General features: G+C 35.1%; 1 protein-coding gene across 8 annotated transcripts; it reads right to left on the reverse strand.

Moving 5' to 3' along the window:
- Positions 1–1,221: 1,221 nt before the first annotated feature.
- On the reverse strand, positions 1,222–17,799 carry LOC129317567 (exosome complex component RRP45A-like). Of its 8 annotated transcripts, none has more exons than XR_008594977.1 (10): positions 17,391–17,796; positions 17,079–17,288; positions 16,726–16,821; positions 16,451–16,565; positions 15,462–15,542; positions 15,186–15,374; positions 7,693–7,949; positions 7,283–7,341; positions 5,248–5,344; positions 1,620–1,760 (listed from the first exon to the last, which is right to left on the reverse strand). XR_008594977.1 is itself a non-coding variant. In XM_054961879.1 (9 exons), exons 2-9 carry the CDS (start codon positions 17,243–17,245, stop codon positions 1,543–1,545), a joined length of 1,182 nt encoding a protein of 393 aa, XP_054817854.1. In that variant the 5' UTR covers positions 17,246–17,288; positions 17,416–17,795; the 3' UTR covers positions 1,222–1,542. The 8 variants fall into 8 exon arrangements, 4 of the variants coding, with proteins under 4 accessions (XP_054817854.1, XP_054817852.1, XP_054817855.1 ...); XR_008594979.1 differs by lacking the exons at positions 1,620–1,760; positions 5,248–5,344 and adding exons at positions 5,351–5,693; positions 5,847–6,191; XR_008594978.1 differs by lacking the exons at positions 1,620–1,760; positions 5,248–5,344 and adding exons at positions 5,351–5,711; positions 5,847–6,191.
- Positions 17,800–26,084: the final 8,285 nt, after the last annotated feature.

Here is a 26,084-nt window from a genome sequence, read left to right on the forward strand (position 1 = left end):
CAGAGAGTTCATATGCAATTTTCTTTCCCTTATGTTTTAGAAGAAATTACAAATGCTATTCCATCACCCCCAAAAAAATTTTTAAAATAAAATACAGCTCAGAATTGGACTATACTAACCAATTCAACAAGGAACAAATCACATGTCTAGTTTGGTGATGCAAGAAAATTAGGGAAGGTAAGAATTGATCAAAACAAGTAGAACCAATGGGTAAGCCGGTTAAACCAATCAAATACTTTTAAATTTTTATTTTTATAAAATTGTACTTCATATTTTTAAGCTATGGTTTATGCATATTTGTACTAAAATAAGCCTTGAAAAATGAAAAATATTGGACAAACAGTCAAGATATTTAAGCATATATATATATATATATATATATTCTAAAGGTATAAATTATAAAATTAGTAAATACATGTTCAATGAAGATTTTGAAGTATTAATAAATATAATTTTATTTCTATATAATACCTTTCTTTGAATTTAATAATCATTTTTATAATTATAGATTATTGTTTCCATTCTATTTTAAGTATATATTATTCAATATATATGAATTTATTAATATTTTGCTTGACATGTGAAACATTGCCTCAATGAATTGAATGCTCCATTTCTATAACCTCATTATCTCCATAACTCTCGTATCCTTAAACTATCCTAATTGTTTATAATCTCCATAAGTCCCTATTAAGTACTTTTAATCCCTATAACCTTTCATTAAGCTTGCCCTTATAACTCCTCATTAAGTTGATAAACTCCCTCAAACCTCCCTTTTAATTACTTTAAAATGAATTCTCTAGAACATGGCATTTGGGAACTACTATAAATAAAGCCAGTCTTTGTATAAAATCAAGAAATGATGTGTGTGTTATAAAATCAAAGTGAGTGTTCTCCGAAGCCAATTTGGCATCAAAACAAAGTCTCAAATCTAATAAGGAGCGACTAAGAGTATTAAGTTTGACGTGAAAAAGTGAGATGATATAAGTCACTTTGTCACTATCACCATTGAACACCTACTTTTGTTTAGTTTCAAGTCAAACAGACATCACTATTATGCTCAAAAAGGTCTAAAAACTTATGACTGAAGATTATAACTACTGTCAAAACAAGCCACGCCTTGTCATGCAACTCTATCATCCAAAAGTTGCCAACACCTTATCAACTTAGTGTCCAATCAAATAACACATCAGCCTAGTTAGAAAAGTTGAGTTTATGGACTCTACAATTTAAAGTTGCTCATCTATTTCCGTACTTCAATAACAAAGCCAAATTTGATCAAGGATGAGTCATGTTCAACATGAGAAAACCAAATCAATAATTGAAACAAAAAAGACTAAAGTTCACTATCCCCCAATTAAATATTTGGCCACATTTTTCAGTATGAAGCTTTACTTTGAAAAAAAATAATCTAGAGTCATCATTATCCATTAATTTTTTATGCAGCCTGCAGAGTTTTCTTCCCAAAAAATTTTAAGAATTTCCAAGCAAACAATTCGGACTACATGGTAAGAGATAATATGCAAACTGAAAACAGATCATCTAACGTTCGTGACTAGAGAAATCTTTCTTCTTTCTTCTCTTGTTCTTGGGCTTCACTGCATCTTTCAGAGTCATGCCTTCAATCTTCTTCACGGTAGTTGAGGTTGTGTTTACTGTTGAAGAATCTGATTTATTATCTTGTGGTTGTTCCTCTAGCTTAACATCGGAAGACACTATTTCACTGTTCGAATCTTCTTGTTTGCTAGAAGTCGACTGTCCTGCTCATTTTAGAAAAGATCTAGCAAGGTTATGCATTTTTATGATGATTATATTTACAAGAAAATGCTATGTACAAGTGTGTCTGCGCATGTATACAAGCTGATGATAATAACACTATCTTGACAAGTAATACAAGAGAATCAATTTTTAACAATAGTTTCATCGAGTCATAGTCAAATCCATCCGAGGTGCATGCCTAGGAACCAAGTATGAAGCAACACATCAGCAGAAGTGGTTATTGCCTCTTATACTTCAAGGGATGCTCAAGCCCTTGCTATTGGTGCCTAGATTGGTAACTGGAATTTTCAGAGAGGAGAAATTGTATTATCTCATTTCATTTCTAGTGTACAAATTGGTCCTATATATATATACATCAAGAGAGATAAAAGCTAATAAATACTAATAAAGCCTAATTAATGATCCTAATAAATGCTCATTATTCATAATAATGACATAACATTCCCACACTCCTCCTCAAGTTGGATCATAGATGCTAATCATGTCCAACTTGCTTATACAGCTCTCAAATGCAGGCTAGGATAGTCCCTTGGTTAGTACATCCGCAACTTGTAACTTTGTAGGTAGGTATGTCAGACATACAATGCCTCCTACTTTCTCTCTGATAAAATGTCTATCCACTTCAACATGTTTAGATCTCTCATGCTGTACAAGATTCAATGCCACGCTTAGAGCAGCCTTATTATCACAATACAATTTCATTGGTGGATCAACTCTGACTTGTATTTCTTCCATAACCCTCCTTATCCATAGTTCTTTTGTAATTCCTTGAGCTAATGCTCTCAATTCTAATTCAGCACTGCTTCTGGATACAACTCTTTGCTTTTGACTTTTTCAAGTTACTAAGTTTCCCCACACAAATGAACAATAGCCAGAGGTGGATCTCCTGTCTCCATAGGCCCCCCCCAATCTGCATCGGTGTAAATCTCAATTGTCCTTTGATCATGCTTCTTGAATAACAACCCTTTACCAAGTGTGCCGTTAAGGTATCTGAGAATCCTATATACAGCTTCCAGGTGTCTCTTCCTTAGATCACACATGTATTGACTTACTACACTGACAGCAAAAGCAATATCTGGCCCTGTACGGGATAAATAAATCAGTTTCCCAACCAATTTCTGATATCTGTCTTTATCAATGGTTTCTTCTTTCTCCTTGTCTTCTTCTTCAACTTCATTATCAGAGTTGTCTTCTCCTTCTAACTCCTCAGTGCCACTTTTCTTAGGTGGCTTCTTCTTTTTCAAGACCACAATAGGAGTTTCCTCAGGTTTACAACCCAACATGCCAGTTTCCCCGAGAAGATCAAATATATACTTCCTCTGAGATACATATATTCCTCATTTTGACTTAGCAACTTCCATCTTGAGAAAATATTTCAAGTTCCAAGATCTTTAACTCCAAATTCCTTACCAAGGACAGTTTTTATCCTTGCTATTTCATCAACATGATCTCCTGTAAGGATTGTATCATCAACGTACACAATAAGGATGTACTTCCTAGCTCCCTCAACCTTAACAAACATCATATGATCTGGCAATCCTTGCTTGTAGCCTTCTAACTTCAGGACCTTTGAGAATCTGTCAAACCATGCCCTAGGTGACTGTTTCAAGCCATATAGTGATTTTTTCAAAAGGCATACTTTGTCATTTCTGCCTCCATCAAAACCAGGAGGTAAAGTCATGTAGACTTCTTCCTTCAATTCTCCATTTAGAAAAGCATTTTTGATATCTAGTTGATGAAGATGCCATTCAAGGTTGGCTGCCACTGACACTAGAATTCTTATAGTGTTCATTTTTGCCACTAGCGCAAACGTCTCTTTGTAGTCTATGCCATAAGTGTGGGTGAAACCTCTTGCTACTAACCATGCTTTCAACTTGTTAAGTGTGTTATCAGCCTTATACTTTGGGGTAAAGACCCACTTGCAACTAACCAATTTCTTACCTCTAGGTCTTTCAACAATCTCCCATGTTTCATTTTTCTCCAAAGCTCTCATTTCCTCCATAACTGCATTTTTCCATTCTGGTATTTCCAATGTCTCTTAGATGTTGTTAGGAATAACAACTTTATCCAAATTAGTGATGAAGGCTCGGTAACTAGGTGAGAGAGCCTTGTAGGACACATGCTTCTAAATCGGATGCAAAGTACAAGACCGAGCTTGTTTCCAAAGGGCAATGGGTAGATCAAGATCAGTAGATTCACTTCTTTGTTCTGAGTCATCTGGCTTACTAGATGGATCAATCCTTGGTATGTCAGCTTCAAGGACTACCTCTGGTTCTGACTCTCTTGATGCCTCAGGTACAAGTTGCTTACTATCTTTTGTTTTCTTCTTTTAAGTGTAAACTAACAACTCCCCTTTTTGTGGTCTTTCCACATCTTCATCTGTTTTCTTGTTTTCCTCAAACTTTGGCATAAAAGAAGAGTTTGGTGAAGGTGGGATGTTGGACAGAGGTAAAGGTGATGGTTTTGGTAAAGGGACATGGACTCAAGAAGTATATATTCAGCATTAGGTTCTAGTTCCCAAGTCTGAGATTCAACTGTATTCTCCCCTTGAATTGAGGAATTGGAATAAAAAGGAGGTTCTTCATGGAAAGTAACATTGAGGCTTACACGGATGCATTTAGAAACAGGATCAAAGCATTTATATCCTCTTTGAGTAGGAGAATAGCCAAAGAAGATACACTTGATAGCTCGAGGTTCAAGTTTACTGCTTTGGTGGATATAAACAAAGGTTGTGCACCCAAACACACGAAGTGGAAGTTTGGTTTCAATGTGGGATGTAGGAAAAACACTGCAATTTATGGAGAGGAGTTTCGAAGGCTAATATTCGACTGGACATTTGGTTGATGAGATAAGTTGTGGTTAAAATGGCATCTCCCCAATAAAACTTTGGCACGTTGCAAGTGAACATGAGTGTTCTTGCAACTTCAAGGATATGTCTATTTTTTCTTTCTGCGACCCCATTTTGTTAGGGTGTATAGGCACACGTACTAGTATGGACAATCCCATGCAGTTGGAGAAAATTACTTAAAGATTGGTTGAAGTATTCAGTGCCATTATCAGTGTGTAAAACTCAAATGCTAGTGTTGAATTGGTTTTTGATCATGGTGAAAAAGCTCATGAATGTGGATGCAGCCTCAGACTTGTTTTTCAAAAGGTAAACCCAGCAAACAAGAGTATGGTCATCAATGAAAGAGATGAACCATTTTGTTTGAGTATGGTTTGAAATGTGAGATGGTCCCCATAAATTACTGTGGATGATTGTGAAAGGTTCGATAGGTGTGTATTTGGCTCTAGGAAAGGAAGTTCGATGGTGTTTGGCAAGTTCACATACCTCACACTAGATTTCACTATGATTCAAGGTCGGACATAAGGTTGGAAACAACCGCTGAAGGTAATGAAAATTAGGGTGACCCATTCTCTTATGCCATAACATGAAATCATGAACTTTAGAGGTAGATGTAGAATTACCAATAATAGGTGGGTTATCCACTCGAGTGACGATCTCTAAATAGTAGAGCCCCTCATATTCTTTGGCATTGCCGATTGTCGCACCAGATGATAGATCCTGAAACACACAATGTGACAGGAGAAATTTAGCAAAACAATTTGAGTGCCTGGTCAGCTAACTGATTGAAAGTAAATTATAGTCAAGTTTTGGCACGTGAAGGACAGATTCCTAAATAATAGAATCTGATATATGGATACTCCCTTTTCCTGCCATTGGTGCTAAGGAGCCGTCTACAATTTTCACTTTAATATTTCCAGCACATGGGGTGTAGGTGGTGAACAATTGATGACAATTAATCATATGATCAGATGCCCCGGAATCCACGATCCAAACCACTGCACTTCGAGTCGTCTTTAAAGCCTGAAGAAAAGACCCTCTTTTTGCCACAAATGCCATAGGTGCAGATCTGGAATTAAGCACAACACTACATAAAAGTAGCCACATCACCATTCCTAGCACTTCAAATGAGGGTAAAACTTTCTAGTAGACTGAAAATAGAAGCCACAACCCAATATAACTCAAAACCCAACAAAACAGAGCACTAACAACACCATACGACCTGATATGGCTCGAAGACGATGTGCCCATACACCGGATTGTGTTGGATCTAGCCGGAGAGTGTTGTTGCTGTCCGAGAAGATCGCGTCCTAAACGGAGCCTCCACGCGCCGCCAGAAGCTTGCTGACGCAGTGAGCAGGGGTGACGTGTGTGGTCTACACACATTGCCGTTCGCCATCACCATCCTGGGTTTCGCCTTTTGGAGCCTCCTGAGTACGTCTAGGGTGGCGGTGAGATTCAAAACTCGCTCCACCATTATCCACACAAACGCCGTCACGTACTGTTCAGGCGGCCTCTTTGTAGCCAGTCCAGAACTAATTTAATTTGAAATTTTGAGCCTGATGCTCTAATACCATGTGGAACTTTCAGAGAGGAGAAATTGTATTATCTCATTTCATTTCTGATGTACAAACTGGTCCTATATATATACATCAAGAGAGATAAAAGCTAATAAATACTAATCAAGCCTAATTAATGATCCTAATAAATGCTAATTATTCACAATAATGACATAATATTCCCACAGTAACTCTCGTTTTTTCTCTTTTCACATCAAATAAGATTTGAACCCTTTTTCATCTGGATAGAGAGGAATCAACACTTAGACAGACAACTCCTAAAAATAGTAGTAAAAAAAATTATTATTTTTGGAAATTTTTCCTCCTAGTTTTCTCTTCTCCTGATTTTCAAGATACATTTTCCTCCATCCAAACCAAGCGTAGATATTTACTCATACCCCATCACCCTTCCCACCTGAGCTAGCTAAGGTAGCCTAGAGTAATATGACTATTTAATGTATGGTTTAAACAAAACACAACACACGAACCAGTTTGGTTCTATTGAAAGACATTCAGCAAATAGCCAATAAACCACACCATTCAATAGTTTGCTTTTCCTGTCTTATTTGTCCTGTGACTGAAAAGATGTTTGAGTGCTACATTTTGGGACTTTTTAACCAAAACAATGTCAATTTGATAATTTTTAATAAATAAAATATTAAATATGTGTAACATTTTGTTTTATTTTTTTATTGCTAATGTTACTGTAATTACCAATATCTCAATGCTATACAATAAAAGAACAAGTGAATTTTGTTCCCTTGTCATTTTACTATTCATCAACATGACATCATATCAATATATTATCCTATATAAAACATATCATTCGATTACTCTTATGTAATATGTAATTATAAGAAATCAATATATATATATATATATAGACAACAACCATTCCCAGACAGCATTCTATAACAAACCATTCTTGAAAAACCACGACACTCCTAAAACCAAAAAAGCTAAGCAAACAAAGCTACCCAATAATTAGAAGATCAAGTAATATTATTTTATGAAATATACGTATAAAACAAGCTGAAATCACAATGGCTGAAGGAAAAGCAAAATACAATGTTACAAGCATATAGAGAAAAGTTATTACCACGTGATGCCAAAGAAGCTCTAAGATCATCAAAATTGACTCCTACAGAGTAGGGATCCCTGAACAAAGGAAATTTGGTTATACAAAGCATAACACAACCATACGTTTTTTCATCTTCTTGAAATAGACTGAAGTCAGAATGACATGACCTCCAAGTGAACTAGATATGCTATTTCTGAAGATGATATTATAAACTGTTTTTCTTTCATTTTTTAATTTAGTGGGAAAAACTGCAACTTCTTGAACTACAGATACGTAAATTTTTTTGTTAAATTCTCTCTGCATGTATGAAAGGACAAGTTTAGCATTAAAATGGACAACGCTTGGAATGAATCTGCCGCAATTATTAATATTTATTTAAAACTAAAAAGAAAGGAAGCTATTTATTTTTTAGAAGGATGACATCATACCAGCTTGAGGGACCCCCAATGAAATCTTGTGAGACTCCATCCTTGATGTTACTTTGTACTTTTGATGATGTGGCATCACATTCCATGAAACTTCCCTCGTCCTTTGGCTTCAATTGGTCTAAACAACCACCATACTCCTTAGCATCTGACTGGCTTTGTTTTTCCTCTAACTTAAAAGCAGAACCACTAACACCTAAGGCATCAGCAGAGTGACGCTTAATCTTCCGAAGGGTCCTTTCTGTGTTGTATGAATCAACCTACACCAGTTCCATTTATAATAAAGATGAGCTAAAACAGAGCAGAACGGCAGTCTTATATTATGCAATTAATGATAAAAGCAATCTAGGATTATTCTTATACAATTCTAACCCTAGGTTAGCCCACTAAATAGGATATTATTCTTAATAAATAAAATAAACCTCATGACTAAAATAACCCTGTCTTTAAAAGCAGCAGTAACTAAAAATTATAGCAGGTAAAAGATTAATAATAATAATAATAATAATAACAATAATAATAAATAAATAAACAAACAAAACATTTATCCTCCAAAACCCCCTCAAGCTGGAGAATAAATGTTGATTATTCCCAGTTTGCTGTTCAATTCCTTAGTCAGGATGTTAGCTCCTTGTCCCCCCTTGTGGGAATATACTGCAATTGCACCAACCCTGAATCTAGTTTTCCTTCAAGCGTGTTTGGTTCTGTCATGGTATATAGGATTCTTGGCAATTCCCAAAGAAGCCATGTTATCACGTCAAAGTTTCAATGATTGGTTTGACAACAATTTGCCAACACCCCTGTTATCCATACGCCTTCACATGTACCATGTGCCATGGCACACTACTCTGACTCTGCACTGCTTCTAGACACTAATGATTGTTTTTTACTTCTCCAAATGACCAAGTTTCCCCATGCATAAGTTCAATAACCAGTAGTTGATCATCATAATCTGCATTGATATATATTTCAACTTTTCAATCATTCCCTTTAGCAAAGAACAATCCTTTACCCAGGGTCATTTTCTTTGATACCATAGTATTCTATAAAGCAGCTGCATGTGTTTCTCCAATGGGTTACTCGAGAATTGACTTGCTATGCCCTCTGGGAAGCTTATATTAGGGCAAGTATGGGATAGATATCATTTTCCTTACTAGCCTTTTGTACCTTTTTTGCATCAACAAGAGTATGCCCTTTTCTTGTTCTTGCAACCTCCATTCCAGGCAAGTATCTCAATGTCTAGATCCTTAACTTCAAATTTCATAGCTAGCATTCTCTTAGGGTCATTAGTAACCCTTTTATCATTCCCAATTATTATGATGTCATCCACATACACTATCAAAATCAAAATTTTCCTTTTGCCTCCATGCCAAACATTGTGTGGTCTTTCTGACACTGCAAGTATCCAACCCTTTCCACAACCCCCAACAAATAGGTCGAACCATACCTTAGGTGACTGTTTAAGTCCATGCAATGACTTGTGAAGTCTAAGTACCTCATTGGCATTACCTCAAGTTGCAATCCAGCAGGTATCTCCCCATTCTTCACTTAGTTCCCCATTCAAGAAAGCATTTTTTATATCTAGCTGATACAGAGGCCAATCCACGTTTGCAGCTAGTGATAGTAGAATCTTGATAGTGTTAAACTTTGCCACTGGAACAAAAGTCTCTTGATAATCCATGCCACAGGTCTAAGTGAATCCCCTTGCCACCAGTCTCACCTTGTATTTGTTTGTGCTACTACCTCAGTTATGCTTGATCGTGAACACCCATTTGCACCCTACATTGATTTTCCAGGAGGCAAATCACACATCTTCCGGGTTTTATTCTTCTCAAGTGCATCTAAAACCTCTTGAATAGCCTCTCTCCACTTCGGATGTTTAATAGCTTCTTGGAAGGAGACAAATATTTTCCCTTCTAACAATTGCAACAAACAACTATAACTTGGAAAACTACTAGTCGTAAGAGACAAAATTATTAATAGGATGAAGGGGGCATGATCTTACCCCTTTTCTTAAGGCAATTGGCTTATCCAACTCCTAAGAATCTGAATCCAAGTCTGATTCTTGACTTTGCTGAGAAGATTGAATGGGTTCTTCTTCCTCTTCCTTGTCCTCTAACTGATTCTCTTCTTTCTGCTGCACCTGCTCCCCATTCTTGGTACGTTTTACATACTGTTTCAGACATGATTTAGCTTTACCAGCAACCTTTTTTGTTACCCTTATTCCCTTTGTCACCATTGCAATCATTTCAGTGCAGGTATGGTCTGATCTGGGAAGGTTCTGGTTCAGTTTCAGGGATGTTATGGGACATTTCTGCATCCGGTTCAGGTCTTTCCAAGACTGGTTCAGATCCGTCTAGGGAACTTTCTGGGTTCATTTCACTCAAATTGGTTTTGGCTCAAGATCAGGGCTAGGGTTAGGTATTAGTTCATCTAAAGATCTCCATTCCTCATGTATACTCTCCCCCTGAATGGGCATTTTGGACTAGAAAGGGTGGTTCTTAAAAAAGGTAACATTCATGGAAGCAAAGCATTTTTGTAACCGAAGTGAATAGCACATGTAACCCTTTCAAGACGAACTATAGCCCAGGAAAATGCACTTAAAGGCGAGAGAATCAAATTTTCCCTCATGGTCATTATGAACAAAGGCTGTGCAGCCAAATATTTTTTGTGGAAAGGTGGATATGATATGCATTGGGTAAGTTTCAGCAAGTATTGTGATAGGACAAGTGAAGTTTAAAGTTTTAGAAGGTACTATGTTCACAAGAAATGCAGCAATAAGGATAGCATCGCCCCAAAAATTATTAGGAACATTTCTAGTAAACATTATTTTGCTAGCTACTTCAAAAAGGTGCCTACTTTTCCATTCAGCCACACCACTTTATCATGGGATATTGACACATGTTTGATGGTGAATGCCATTTGAATTAAGGAATCGTTTTAAGGAAGAACTGATTTATTCTTGGCTATTATCACTCTAAAAGATCTTGATGTTTGTTTGAAATTGATTTTGAATGAACTTATGGGAGTTGATGAAGGTTGGAACAACATTTGATTTGTCTTTGAGGAGAAAAACCCAAGTAATTCTATGATGGTCATCAATGAAGGTTGTAAACCAACATGCCCCAGACATGGTTTTAATTTTGGAAGTGCCCCCATAAATAAGTGTATAACAGTGAATGGTTGTCTAAGTTGATGAGGATGAGAAGGATACAAGGCTCATGTATGTTTGGACAATTGGCAACATTCACAGTGAAAGAATAAAGAATTTTTATTCATTGAATTTGGTGACAAATATTTCAAATGTTGACTACCAGGATGCCCTAACCTATAATGCCTTAGAATTACATCATCAAGTGAAGAAAAATGAGAAAAACTCTTTATTTTCTGTCCTTCAAGGAAATACAACCCATCAACCTCCTCAGCATTGCCAATCCTCTTCCGAGCCTAAATCCTAGAAACATATCCAAAAGAGAACCTAACATCAGAAGTTGCTTTTTTTACATGTCTACTAACAGAAAAAAAACATTAAGAGCTGGAACATATAACACACTCTGCAGTACAATATACTTATTTATAGTGACCAAACCAATTCCATGGACCAGTTAGACTGGCCATTAGCAACAATAACATTGAGATTTGAGACCACTGTCAACTAAATCTGTTACCAGTCATATGGCCATTTGCCCCCAAGTCAACAACCCAAATATTTGGATTTTCAACCTTCACAGAAAGAGCTCTAGGATATATACCTGTATTAACCAAATTTGCCATTTGCAATCCAAACTGCATTACTTGTTTGATCTTGAAAGTCATACTTCTGAAGCATCTTTCACAATAATTCAATGTCATCTTTGCTATATATTCCTTGCTGTACAGCTGCCTTCTCTTCACTAGTTGCTGAAAAACCTTCAGCATCATTTTTCTACTTAAATTTAGAGGAGAATGGCTAACTATGGAACTTCCAACAATTATCACGAGTGTGGCCACTCTGATTACAGTGATCACACAACCCTTTTCCTTGCTTCTTACCCCTTGAGTCAGTACTTTGACTATTTCTAGCCACCAAGGCTAAACTCTCAGATGATTGATGAGGTGGTGTGAGTTGAGTCAATGGCTTGCAACTTTCTTCCCACTTTATGATTTTGAAGACTACCTCGAGCAATGGAAGTGGACGGATTTCCATATGGAATTGAGACCCAACAGAAATTCATAGGCATGTTCACGCTCAACAATATGTCTATAGTGTCACATCATGTGCGCGCTTCCAATCACGAGGATTAAACATATCAAGTTTTTGCCAATATTTCATTAGTGTGTTAAAATTTTGGGTCATGATCAGGTCACCCTATTAAAGCTCACACAAGACTCCTCGAATCTGAAACAAAGCAGTGGTGTTCTCCATACTCAAGAAGCATTTGGCCCCATCACAAATTCGCTTTGTTGTTGCATAGAGGAAAAACATCTCATTGATATCAATGGTCATTGATTGGATGAGCCAAGCCATCATGAGATTGTAGCTGAAAACCCAAGAATCATAAGCTTTGTCATCTGCACTTTGCTATGCCACTTTGCTTGTTAGGAATTTTTCTTTTCTTCCATGCACAAACATCAACATGTTTTGGCTCCATTGGAGGTAATCATTCTCGTTGAGACAATGGGTAAACGTTGACCCATGCTTCACGCGTAGGATAGTTGACATCTACGAAGCTAGGCTTGCCCTCCTTGAGCTTGTGGAACTAGAGGAGGCATCCATTGCTCCAAGCATTTTAATGTGTTCATCCTTCACAACAATAAACATTGCTCCGGTACCATGACCAAAAACAGAGCAAAACGGCAATCTTGTATTATGCAATTAATGAGAAAGATATCAAGGGTTATCGATGGAAATTATATTTGATTGGAGTTACAATTTATTAAGACTTGATTTAAGGTTTATTAAGATTTTATTTGGTATCTGGGGTTTAATATTATTTCTTTAGCATCTTGAATTTATTTTATCTTTGTGTTATCTCAAATAAAAAAAAAGATATCTAGACTAGCTAGATACCTTATTGTCATCTTTTAAATTATGATTTGATTTAGATCTAAATTTATTATTATTTTTATTATTTCTAGGTCTCTAGAAATAGCCCCAGGGTTTCTCATTTGTATTCAGTTTTGGCATTTAAATAAGAATTATACAATTTTCTCTTCCTCTTTTCCCTCTTCTCCTCTCTTCTTTCCTGTTTCACATTAATTGTTTCAAAAACCAAGTTCCACCTCCCCTCCCTGCTTATAAATTCCACTCTCAGCACGTGCTTCACATGCCTATCACTCCCAATTCGTCCAGACTGAATTCTTGATGTTTTCCAGCCCCATTTCATGCCGTTTTCTTTTCACCCTAGATCTTCTCAAAGCTACAAATCACCTCACGAGACCATTGAAGTAAATATTCTTATTTATCAACCTCCTCAAGTCACGCTAGTAAGGCCCAATTAACCTGTATTTCTTTACTACGACTTTTAGCATTTTTGGAGGTTTAATCTAAATATTTTATCTATTTTTAGAATCTTTTATCTAACTATTTTGTAATCCAAATTTGGTTTAGTGCAAAAAAAGGACAAAGAAAGAGGGAAAAGCAAACAGCCAAAAAAAAAAAAAAAAGAGGAAAAAAGAAGATACATGTATGTGAGCAATTCCTTTATTTTGTTCTCCATTTAGTAACTTTATATTTTCATTACTCTTTATTGATTTACACCTACTCCACATTATAGGATCACACATATTCCTCACACCCCTTCGGCCTCATATCCAAGCCAACTTTTATCCTAGATTAGTTGAAGTTTGTAATGGTTTTTCTAAAGAGTTTTTAAACCCTCTGAGATCATAGTAAAAACTTTACTCAAGTTGTTACTTATTTAATGAGTGATTCTTGAAAAGCTTTTAAGTTCCCATAAGATTAGACTTATTAAAGAAGGTAAAGAACTTTTTGATAAGGGCAACTTGGGAGGCCTTTATCCTTTAGGGAAAAACCACCTTAAATTTGCATGTTAGTCTACTCTTACTCTTGCATGACCATTTGTGACCTTTACAACAATCAAGCCTTCCTTGAACAAGAACATAATTCCATTGCACCCCGACTTGACTTCCTTGATCTCAAATAGACCTAAATAAATACACCCATCAACTTTCCACTAAGGACCATACCAAGATATTCACTAACTTTGCTAAAAGGCTTGACGGCAAAGACCGAACTCTTGTGGCACTTCAGCACGGCTCTCAATGCAAAAAATCAGCAACTATAGGATGCCTTTCAAGAAATAAATAGAAGAACAAATGGAAAGTATGTAGAAGGATTAATGAACAACCCTAATGATAGGGGTCAAACACACACTAGGAATGTTGATACAAGACTCGCAATTACGATCACTCATCAATCCTTCACAAGTCCTAGCAACCCCAACACTATACCACCTCACAGTGTAACTAATCCCCAACCCTTTGAGGAAGTAAAAGTCCCTTGGGATGAACAATACAAGGATGAGCTCAGCGATATGAATCGCCACCAAGGAATCGATATAGAACCTCACCCTATAGACATAACCGACAAACCTTTCAACATGAATATCATGATGATGCCACAAGGAGGGTCATGGTAGAAGCACCCAATTTTTATGGTAGACTAAATCCAAGGGCCTTCTTAATTAGTTAGCTATTATGGATGACCACTTTGATTGGTATAACATGAGTGACATGCAGCGTATTCGCTTCACAATAATGAAGCTTATAGGAACCGCCAAGAAATATTGGCAAAATGTTCAAGAGAACTTAGAACACCTAGGTCAATCTCCTATACGCACTTGAGCTAAGATGAAGCTGAAACTAAAGAGAAGTATGTTCCAACCAACAATAAGAGCAAACTATACAATCAACTACTTAAACCTTAGGCAAACTTCCATGGCATCTGAGTATGCGTCCCAATAAGATGACCTCCTTATCAGGAATAATGTGTCTAAGCCCTCTTGGATAACTATCGAAAAGTTTGTTAACAGCCTCAGACTCGACATCCAATGAGAATTTAGGAAAGAAATTCTAGCAATATGTTCTTACGAACAACATCACAAAATCTTTTAGTTGGACACCTCAAAAGTAACTCTATCTAACACAACCCAATATCCAACTCCAACTTCAACAAATCAATCCTCCAAAATTTAGCATGGAAATTCTAAAACATAAAATTTGCTAATCCAAATACGCAAATAAACCTCAAGGTTATATGATGTGACCGTGAGATATGGAAGCTTGGTTCTATTAGATACTTTAGAGCAGAGCTCTCTCATTATATCTGTATTGAAGATCACAAATGTTGGATTAAAATTGCAAAAATTTCATGAGCTTTCATAAAAATTTGACACCATTGGGATTCAGCATTTAAGTATTTAACAGAACAATGGTTATGACTTCAATGCCAACTCAAGAGCTAAGAACTCATGTGCCAAACATAGAAAACTTACAGCACTTTTTATCTTGGTTGTAATATCACCAGCTTTCACATGAGCAAGTTGCAAACAATGCATGATCACCCGTTGAAAGATTCCTTCCCCTCCAGCCTTTTGAACCGCACAAACATCACCATTAGCATTTAGTGTAGCAGTCATTCGGCCAGTTATCACAGACTCTTCATGGTGGGTTGGGTCTATCACCTAGAAAGCACAATTTAAAAGTAGATATAAATTGTCCATTAAATGAGCCTTGAGAGATGCATACATAACTGGGAAAAAATATTATACCATAATGTTGTCATTACTGAAAAATCCAAAGGTCACGGCGATTGGAAGATGATGTACAATCAAAGGAAGTGGCTCCCGAACCTGTCAATTAATTCTCATAAATACAGCAAAAGCATCAAAAGAGGGGATATAATTGGTAATTATTCATAAAACATTAGCCTCCTTAAGCAAACATGCTATATTTTATTGGAATCCAACTCCATCAAGTAATGGAGGATCAAACTAAAATAAAAAATATACTATTAATTATTGGTAAGTGAGTTAGGAATTATAGATAAGTATAGGAAATAGGATTTTAAATAAGAATTTGATAACTTTGATTAAGAATTGAGTAGGATTTAAACTAACACAGTTTGTGCTTTTTGGTTTATTTAAATTATGTTTTCTTTTATTAATTTATTAGGAATTTATAAATTTAAGTGGACAAAAGGATTGAAATATTTCGTCAATGTTTCCCTACTATTTTGAATTTTTTAAATTCATCCTTCGGAATCCATGTAAGGTGCTTACAAGTTAGGCATAAGCATTATCATTTCTAAAGTTCTACTAGTTCTGTCTCCTTTCTTCTATATCTACCACCCTCTCTTCTCTTCCACCATATTTCTCCTCTCATTTTCTTCACGCGTGCCATTGGTACTACATCCTTAAGCTTTTCGTTTCCACTGTGAATGAATCAGGACGATATAAGAGCTCGCCATAAGAAAGAGTAGCCAAAAAAATTAGTCAAGGTTTATACAAGGTGTACTTCAAACTGCAAAATCAAACGAGTTGGCCAAAAAAAGAAAAACAAAACAAATGGAACCTCACTAAACAATACTTAAGAGTCATGGATTGCCGCAAGATCATAATGCACTTCCATGGTGAAACTTCCCCACAAGCTAAGAATTTTTTTTTTTTAATGATATTTCCCATTAAAATGACAAATAAGAAAAAAGGAAGGCTGTTAAATTTTCCAACCAGCAAATGTTTACTCTTAAAATAAAGCCAACCTCAGGTGGATGCACAACAACTTGCTGACCATCCTCTCCTCCTAATGTGCATTCAGGCCTCCGAAATGTCAAGAGAGCAGACAAAGCAGCAATGTTGGCAGCATCAACAAGGTTTCTATTCCCAACAAAAGAATTGTACATATTAGCATTAGCAACTCCAAACAGTTGGAAATAAACTCAGTTGAGCTGATTCAGTTAAACTGCTAACATGTAAAATAAGAAAAAGGGGAGAAACAATGCCGACAACATACAAACAAAATTAAAACACAGCTCACCCTCCATTGTCTAATATATGGATATCAATTCGAATGGCCCACACCAGCTTTCCAGAAAGAACACACAGTGATTCAGTGTCTACAGCTCTGCTTTCCCTGCAGATTCACTTTGAATCTTCAAATAAATTTATGTAAACGAATAAGAACAGACAATGATTTATAATTTAAACAGAAAAGGAGTTCATTTCTCCACATAAGCTTCCACATCAGCAAAAATTGAACGAAACACCATCTTATTCATTAACAAGACTACCATCTGAAACAAATCAAATCCTCCTTGCACAATTTCTAAATGAGATTACACTAGATATATTGAACACCAAAAGGTGAGAACCTACGAAAACCAAAATCACCTTAAACCACGGTCTATAATTCGCCCCAACTCAACAGCAAATTCTCCAGGACGACCTGGTTCATATGAAGGATCAGCCATGGGAGAGAACTCTGTGTAGATCAAAAGTGTGCCTTCATTAGGCCTGTCTCTGTAAGGCTGAACAAGCTGAGCTGTTACGAAAGCCATCACATGGGTCTGCCCTAGTTGCACCTCAGATGCACCATCCTCTCTGCATTACACCACAAAAACATTTAGAAGCAAGGAAAGAAGGGGGGGCATATGACCAGCTTTGAACAGAGTAGAGTGTGCAAGGGGAAAGAAATTTAATTGCCTGCCAAACTTGATAGTGAGCTTACGGTAGTCGAAGGGACGGCGACCATCGACTCGAAGCTCCGAAAGCAAAGCCGTTTCAATGAACTTCTTTTCATTTAATGTCAAATGAAAAGCATTAGCCAACCTCTGCTCCATTTCAGTAAACCCTATAAATAAAAATATCAGGAAAAAAATTGAGACAGAAAAGTTGAAGCTGAGTGCATGGAGGTCGATGCGGCGACCGTCGACGCGAGAAAGATGACAGTTTGCGGCGGCACTGTGACGACGGTGTGGATGAAAGAAGAGTCCGACAGAGGAGGATGGTGGACGCAGTGGAACGTGGAGGTCCGACGGACAGGGATGTGGAAGAAGAAGAAGAAGAAGAAGAAGAACGGCGACGAAGGAGGGAGGGCAAGCTGACGAGGCTAGCCGAGCAAGGTGTTTTGGGGATTGTGTTTCATCGAATTACCATAATGCCATTAATGATGTGGTAATATTCAATTGGGAGAATGACAAGTTCGAAAATAATAAATTAACGATGATCGAGTTTTAGACATTATTTTTTAAAAATTTTAATTAAAAATATCGATGTAAATAATTATAAATTTAAAATTTTTAATTATAAATTAGTATTTAAATATTAAATGTAACTATTAAGTTAAAATAAAAATTTTTGTTTGTTACTATTTAAATTGATATTTACAATTCATTTTATGAAAAATTTAGTCACAAACTTAATTGTCATTAATTTAGTATTTTGATACCAAACTATCATTCTCTTTAATTAATATTTCTTCTATTTTTGACTCTTTTTCTCTTTAAATTAGTCCTTTTATTTGTAAACTTTTAAACAAGTTAGTCTCTTGTCCCTTGTTTTTAAGAAACAATGAAAGAGACCTCCTTAAGAGATAAATTATATCTAAGAATCAATGCAAATTGAAAGACCAAGCTGAATATTTTATTTATTAAATAATATAAATAAATGATTAAAATATTCTTATGTTAATTAAAAAAAATTAAAAAAGGGCACAAAATCCTGCCACCAACATAATAACCCAAAAAAAATTAAAATTAAATTAATTAAAAATTTATGATAAGATAAAACGTATTTTTATTTTCTATGTTGGAACAGACCTACATGATTATATTAGATGTCCAATGGAGCTTTGCCTACATACTATCATGAGGTTTTGGATTCGAAACTTCCTATTGCCTCAAGAAGCATTTTAATTTCTATTTCAGCTTCTTGAAATTACTGTTATGCCTTTTAAAAGAAAACAAACACCAAATCCACATCAAATATTTTTGTCACTTTCTATTTCTTTCCGTCGTGTTTATCCTTCTTGATTCAATTGAGAGAGAGTGAACTTGTGAGAAAACCCACATCTGTCTTCTTCAGTCTTCCTTCTCCATTTTTTCTCTTACCATTCAACTTGTTGCTGGTGACAAGTTGAACAGTAAGAAGTTTGTTTGAGTGGTCGATTTTCCCCTTATATCTTACCTTTAGTCTTCCTTTCTTCTTCCCTCTTTGTTTGTTGCAGTAGCACTGCAGCCATAGGCTTTTGCCTTCCTTATTCGAGCCATCTTTGTCCTATTGCCTAAGCTTATTCTTTCATTTTCCCTTCCTCTGGTTTGATGTGGTTTTGAGCATGATTGAAACCTTTCTTTCTTCTTCTTTTTATGATGGTCCTCGGTATGTGTTATTTGGGTTGTTGCAAATTGGAAATTTTCTATTCTTGTTTGATATGCATGAATAAGAGTATATTTGGGATTTAATCAAGTTGGAATTAAGCTTTTATTTATAAGAGTACATATTGGTAGATAATTGTACTTGAGTCTTTAAGAGGAGGAGGGTAGGTAGAGAATCAATTTGCTTGAACTTAAATTGGTTTTTGATGGAAGATTAGATAGGATATAACCAAAGCTAGAACTTAACTTTAAGGGCATTTTTATAGGTGAATTCATGTATGTATTGGTTACTATAAAGGGAAGAATTTAAATATGATTTCTTTGAGTTTAAAATTAATTCTTGATGGGAAGTTGATTTGAAAAGTATAATATGGAAGTTAGAATGGTTGGGCAACATATTGAAGGTTTATGAACTTGATTTGGAAGTTTATGCATGTTAGGAGATTGTAAAAATATCTAAAAGAAGATTTTGATCTAATTAAATAACTGGTTTAGTTTTTTTTCAAAAAAAAAGTGGAACTTGGAGATATAAATGATGGTAAAAGGTGAACATTGACTTATTTAAGTGGCGGAGAATTTATTTAATTTTACGGGAAGTCTATTAAAAAAATTTATATGTATATATTTTTGTTAGGGTCTTTAGAAGAAGGGAAAGTTGACCAAAGTTGTGAGTAGAAAATTTAGAATTTAGTGGCATATTAGATAAGTAAATAGCATTCCTCAATAATTAAAAGTGATGATTTTCTCTTATTTTATTTTTTTCTTATTCAAAATAAATTTTCTTAATATACCTAATGATTAAATTGATTTAAAATATATAAATATCTTATTTATTATTTGTATTTATTTATTTATGCAATTATTCTCATGATATTTTATTTTCTTAAAAGTATTATATATGTAAAGACTGTATAAATTACTAATGAAAAGATCATTTATACCTTACAAATTAAAAGACAATTTCAATTACAAGGACTTTCAGACTCCATACATGCCAAAAATGTTTTGTAGGACTGAATATAGAATACTAGTTGCTAACAATAGTTTCATTAGCCCTTAGCGCATAATGGCACACCTAGCTAGCTAGGTACATGGAAGATGTTAGTCTCGTGTGTTGACCAACACATGTGGAAGGGAGAATGTGATTTTGTATATATGATCCATGCCTGTTATTTGTGAGTTTTATGTTTACACCTATATTTTATGGCTTCTTGCCACAACGAATATGATATTTACCTTCGTGGACTGTGTATCCACGCTTGATATTCATTTTATTTTTCAAAATATAATTTTTGGTCTTTTTATTGTGATAGACCCTTTTCTAGGGGATGAGCATTCAGTCAGTTCGATTCCAATTTCTCTAAAATTGATCAACCGAATTATATAAAAAATTTAAATCGAATCAAATTGAAATATATTATCAAACCAAATTAAAATCAAATTGAATTATAATGGTTCAATTTGATCAATCTATTCAATTCATAAGCTTTGATTTGGGTTTATAGAGTATAATTGTTCAATTTTTTCCTTGATGTCGAAGGTCCAATAAAAAATAGCAATCTTATATTATAATTCATGAGAAAATTAATAAAACTCAATATTGTTGCATTAAAAACTAAATTATAGAAATAAAAAATTAAAACATTACATTAAACAAAAAAAATACTACTATTATAAGTGGTAGAAAGATGTTTTTTACTCACCTAGATGAGAATTTATTCATATTTTAAAAAATATGAAAGAAAAAAAAAATATATATATATATATATAATTTGGTCGGTTCGATTTATTTGGTTTAAGAATTTCCAGACCAAATTTAACCAATCAACCAAAATTTTTCTTAAAAGAGAACTGAATCAAATTGAAAAACCGAATAGACTGAATCAAATAGATAAAATTTGGTTTGATTTTTGGTTACAATTTGGTTTTGCTCACCCCTACCCTTCTCTACGTAGGCATTTTAAAAGATAATTTTTGCTTTAATTACCATGGTAGATTTTAATAATTATGGTTGTGAAAATAGAGTGTTACATCTAGAGCAAGTAATAAAGGTCTAGTGGCCAACAACAGTGACGGTTTGAAGAGACATTTTTTAAAATAATAAATATATTATGGTAAATAAAAAGGGAAAATCACAATTAAAGATCTTTGTAGCATCATATTTGCAAAAAAAAAACTAAAAGAAACGACTAAAGGATTCTGAAATCATTATGTAAGAACAAAAGACTAAAAAATGTAATTAATGTTCATTATGAAATTACAAAAATACTGAGTGATGTGCCCAAGACAGCCTTTCATATTGTAAGCTCCAGCTTATTAATTACCTTACACCACACACCCTTCCAAAAAATAAAAAATCAATTAAAAAGGTATCTCAATTCTAAAAAAATTATAAACCGCCTATTTAATTAAAGAATAATAAAATTTGACTAATTAGAATTTAGAGGATGGTTAAAGGGAATTAATGGACATTTAAGCTTGTGTATAGCCTGAGGATTAGATATGAAATCGAGTTTAGGCCAAATATCCCCAAAGAGGGAGAAAAATAGTGAAGCATGGATCTATGTCACATGCTGCGGCATGGACATCATCTTATATGGCACAAAATGATGGACTAAAGAGGGAGGGACTCCCTATGCCTTCCATCACAATATGGACAACATCTACAGCAATGCAATAGTCCTTTAGCAAGGTTGTGGCACTCTGTGCCACACGCTGTGGTGCAAGTAGAATGCGAGACGGCTCATGGCCCAATTGTGCCACATGCCATAAGGCGCAATTAGAATTTTAGTTTATCAAATACGAGTCTAATACAAAAATAAGAGAAAAGAGAAAGAGTTTGAATAAGAGAGAAGGAGAAGACTAAAGGAGCTCTGCTAAGGCTTGGGATTTTGAAGCATTGGGAGTGTTTTGAAGCTTATAAGCACTAGAGGTGAGTTTCTAAGCATTAATCTTCTTTTGTCTTCCATTTTTCTTGAGTTTGGTAATTAGGGTTTGCTAAGGAAGTTAATTTTTTAGACTTATGGAGCTATGGGTCCAAACCCATTAATTGAAATAAAGTTAATGGGAGTTGTTTATGTACTTGAACCTAGTATTTATAACTTTATGGGTTTTGGTGGTTGGAGTGTTGAACGCTGGTTTTGATGATTACAAAATAAAGAGAAGTTTTGTGCATTTTAGGATTTTTTTAATTTGAACCTAAGTTAATTGGCTTAACGTTAATCAAATCTGACGAAGTGTAAGTTTATACATAACAGAAGGTATGCTATCTTGTTAGTTATGTATTTGACTTAACTATAATCTTTGTGCTTGAAGTTGTCTTGTTCTAAAGTGTTTCTAAGTATTATTAGCGCCGGTATTGGAAGTTTTAATACTGGTGCTACTTTAATTATCTTTACTATTCTATTGATTCATGTTTCATATAATAGCGGTCCTACTTATTCTAACACCGTTGTTATCCCTTTAAACCTGTACAATTGATTCTCTCTTATTTGAACCTTTTTTCTTGCACTGCTACTATTTATTTAACATCGGTTTTATTCTTTCCATATTCTTATTTAAATTAAGACAACACCTATGTTACTTCGTTAGCACCTGTACTAACTTTTGTAAAAGTTTCTGAACATCTGTGCTAACACTTCAACACCAGTATTGTCCCTTCTTTTCTCTTACGAAGAGGTTTGATTGATCATGTTACTTCGGTGTTATTTCCTTCTAACACTAGTACTGTGTAATCTTTTCAAAAATATCCTTATTCACTCAAAATTATTAAAAATCTTCATTTTTTACATATTGGACTATACTGACACTACCAAAATAACACTTGAGCTATGACCTTCTTTCTGAGTCTGCTTATCACTGTAACACCAGTGCTAGGACACTGTAACACTGATACTATTATGAATTTTTATGGTCTATTTTTTGTATCAATTCCAAAGGTCACCAGAACTTATCTTTCAATCCTTCTTTTCATCTGAAATCAATTGTGTTCACTCTATATCTTTACCAAATGATATTTAGATACAATTATTTCCTTAAAGTTATTCAGTTTTCTTATCTTTGATTGAGTCACCGAGCTTGCTTTTTGTTGTACCAAAATGTATAAGCTTCAACCACTTTTGTCAGAAGTATTTAATATTTTTAGCTATGGCTGTACAAAAGAGGAAGTCTCTATCGTAAAGCACTGTTCCATTGCCTCATCCACCGAAGAACTTCAGAAAAGCTTAGATATCTAAGGAAACATGAAGCAAGAAGGAAACAAATCACAAGCAACCTCCAATGAAAAAATTTATAAGTCTAACAGATCATTTATAATCCTCAACTATAAATAAACTCATTTATGTAAACTAAATAGATACATGGTTGATTGTAAATTTGCAATTAATAGGGCTAGTAGAAGTGCAATTTACAATTCAAGACTCAAAAAGGCATAACATCTTTACCTTGAAAAGGGCCATACGCTGTAGCATGTGGTACAGATCAATATACTCTGTGCCATGTGCCGCGACATGGCATACTATGCATCACGACGCATATGACAATTTATGCTGTTATATGATAGCTCGAAAGATGAATTTTTGCCGCACGTCATTTCCACATATGACATTTGATTGGAGTAATTAAAGTGCCCACATAAAGCTTACAACATATACTAGTGAATGGAATAAGTTTGGACTCGATCTAATGATTCGATCTAAAATTAGATGTTTGGCTGTAAAAAGTCACTTTTCTTTCAAAAACTTGCACCTTAAGTGCTCAATTCTCATTTCTTGTCTATTAGACCATTTCGGGCTTTGAACTAAGTCCAAAAAGACCACATATATAGATTGACACCACTAATCACATATATCACATCATTTACCCAAATTAACCTCTCAATGCCACATTATATACTTGTGGGCTTATATGAGGAATACACAATCACATATACAAATAGACTTATTCCACTTTTAACCCTCTGACTTTTACATATGGGGCTTTGCCTTACCATATGGTTAGGAATAATAATATACTTAACTCTTCTAGATGGGGCTTCGCCTCACCATTTATGTCAAGTTCTTACATATTCACACAATTCACAATCAATTCATATTCAATACACACATATAAGTGGAACAAATTACAAAATATCATATACTTTCTTGAAGGGCATCTAGACCTACCCATATACCCTTCACTAGGGTACCCTCAGTAAGATGCAACATCATATACATATACAAGCAAAGTTTTACAACACAATTCATATACACAGTCACTCATGCATCCTAGTTGATAACTCAAACTCCATATACAACTTTATACATTCATTATATATATGGTAGTGATACCACTACCAAATAAGGCGGCTCTTTCCTCACTTCCTTTCTTGACCTTCTCTTCACCTGTGTTCAAAAGTAATAGAGTGAGACATAAGTCCTAGTAACTTAAAGGTAATCCCATTATTGGTTAGTAAGCAAAATCATAAACAATAGATAAAGTAGCATGTGTTTCAGTAAAAGCAATATCATATGCATATACAAGAATTCATTCTCATCAATCTCATCATGTTCATGCTAATGCATTCCTGGTTCTACCTAGTAGAGTAATCTCTGTGCTTAGACCAGAACTTCCAGTCACATGGAACAGGGCCTATCATACCACTGCTTAGACTAAGTAATCCTCTTAGCATATGGTTGATCTCCTAAGTTTGTCATGGTGGAGTAGAGTTAAACTCTACACTCTGAATCATCAGGACTTCCTAGCCTTATATAGAGTAGGACTACAGCCCCCTACCCTAGTTTAGGATAACCTCGTGGATCATTCCATATCTTAGGTCCGTTGTGGCGGAGTCAAGCTTTATGCTCTGGATTATCAGGATTCTTCTAGGTCCGTCTTGGCGGAGTCAAGCTCTATGCTTTGGATCATCAAGACTTCATGGATCTCCTCATGGTAGGGCCACATCTCCCACCATAATCCAGGGTATACTTGTTGATGCAATGCATGTCAGTGCACATAGCACCTCAACTTCATTTCAATCAATACTCATACATCCGCATGCATATTCTTTCACAATGCTGCTACTCTATCATTTCACAACACAATGCATATAGTTATATAAAAATACTTGTAAATAACTCACAAACAAACAAATAAAAGGGTTACTCCAGTTACCTTTAACCCTTGCTATCAAGGGTTACCAATCACTATTGACTCCGAAGCGTGTAGATTCCTAAATGTCATAGGTGTTCAATCTACACAATACAGTGTCCCACAGTCAATTCCCAACACTTGACATAGGCACTGATTCGACTATACCGAATCCCTTAACACCTAAAATGATTCAACTAGACCTCTTTGAATTCATCCATCTACTATCTATAGTCATTGGGCTTATAGGCTATTTAAATGACCATAACAATATCCTATCCCATTTTTTCACCCAATTTTCTCAATTTCAACCTAACTTTTAGGCTATTTTGAGCTTAAACTGTCAAAGCTCAACTATTCGACTCCATACTAGTCACAAAAACTTAGTTCTGTATACGATAGCCCTTTTTAGACCTTTCTTTTAGTTTCCAACACCTTAGAACTTCATGATTTGATCTCTTAACTAATTAAATTCAATGAAAATAGGGTAGAAATGAAGCTCAGGATTGTGCAATACTTACTCGACAATCATTAACCGAATCGAACTCCTAAGCTCCAAATATTGCTTGTCCTAATAGAGCTAACCTCCTCTTCCTCTCTAGATGCATTTTCTACACGTCCTTTTTTGATTCCATGAGCTGATCACATCAGCTTTAAGTGATTCTTGCAAAATGCGCTGTGGTGCGCACAGCTTTCATCACGACGCATGACACAGTAAGGTCAATCTCACTTGTGCTTGGGCATTATGCCTCGAATTGTTGTTCTACACTTCGATCCTATCAATATCACATTCAAACAGGGCAAAACATCAACATAATACCCAAATCACAATCAATTCACTAATTACTAAGTTACCCTTAATTAGCAACTAGTTTCTTGGATTGAAATTTAGGATGTT

The sequence above is a fragment of the Prosopis cineraria genome, unplaced genomic scaffold (assembly GCF_029017545.1).
Source record: "Prosopis cineraria cultivar Desert tree isolate PC_DT_omini unplaced genomic scaffold, ASM2901754v1 PC8, whole genome shotgun sequence".
Lineage (NCBI taxonomy): Eukaryota > Viridiplantae > Streptophyta > Magnoliopsida > Fabales > Fabaceae > Prosopis > Prosopis cineraria.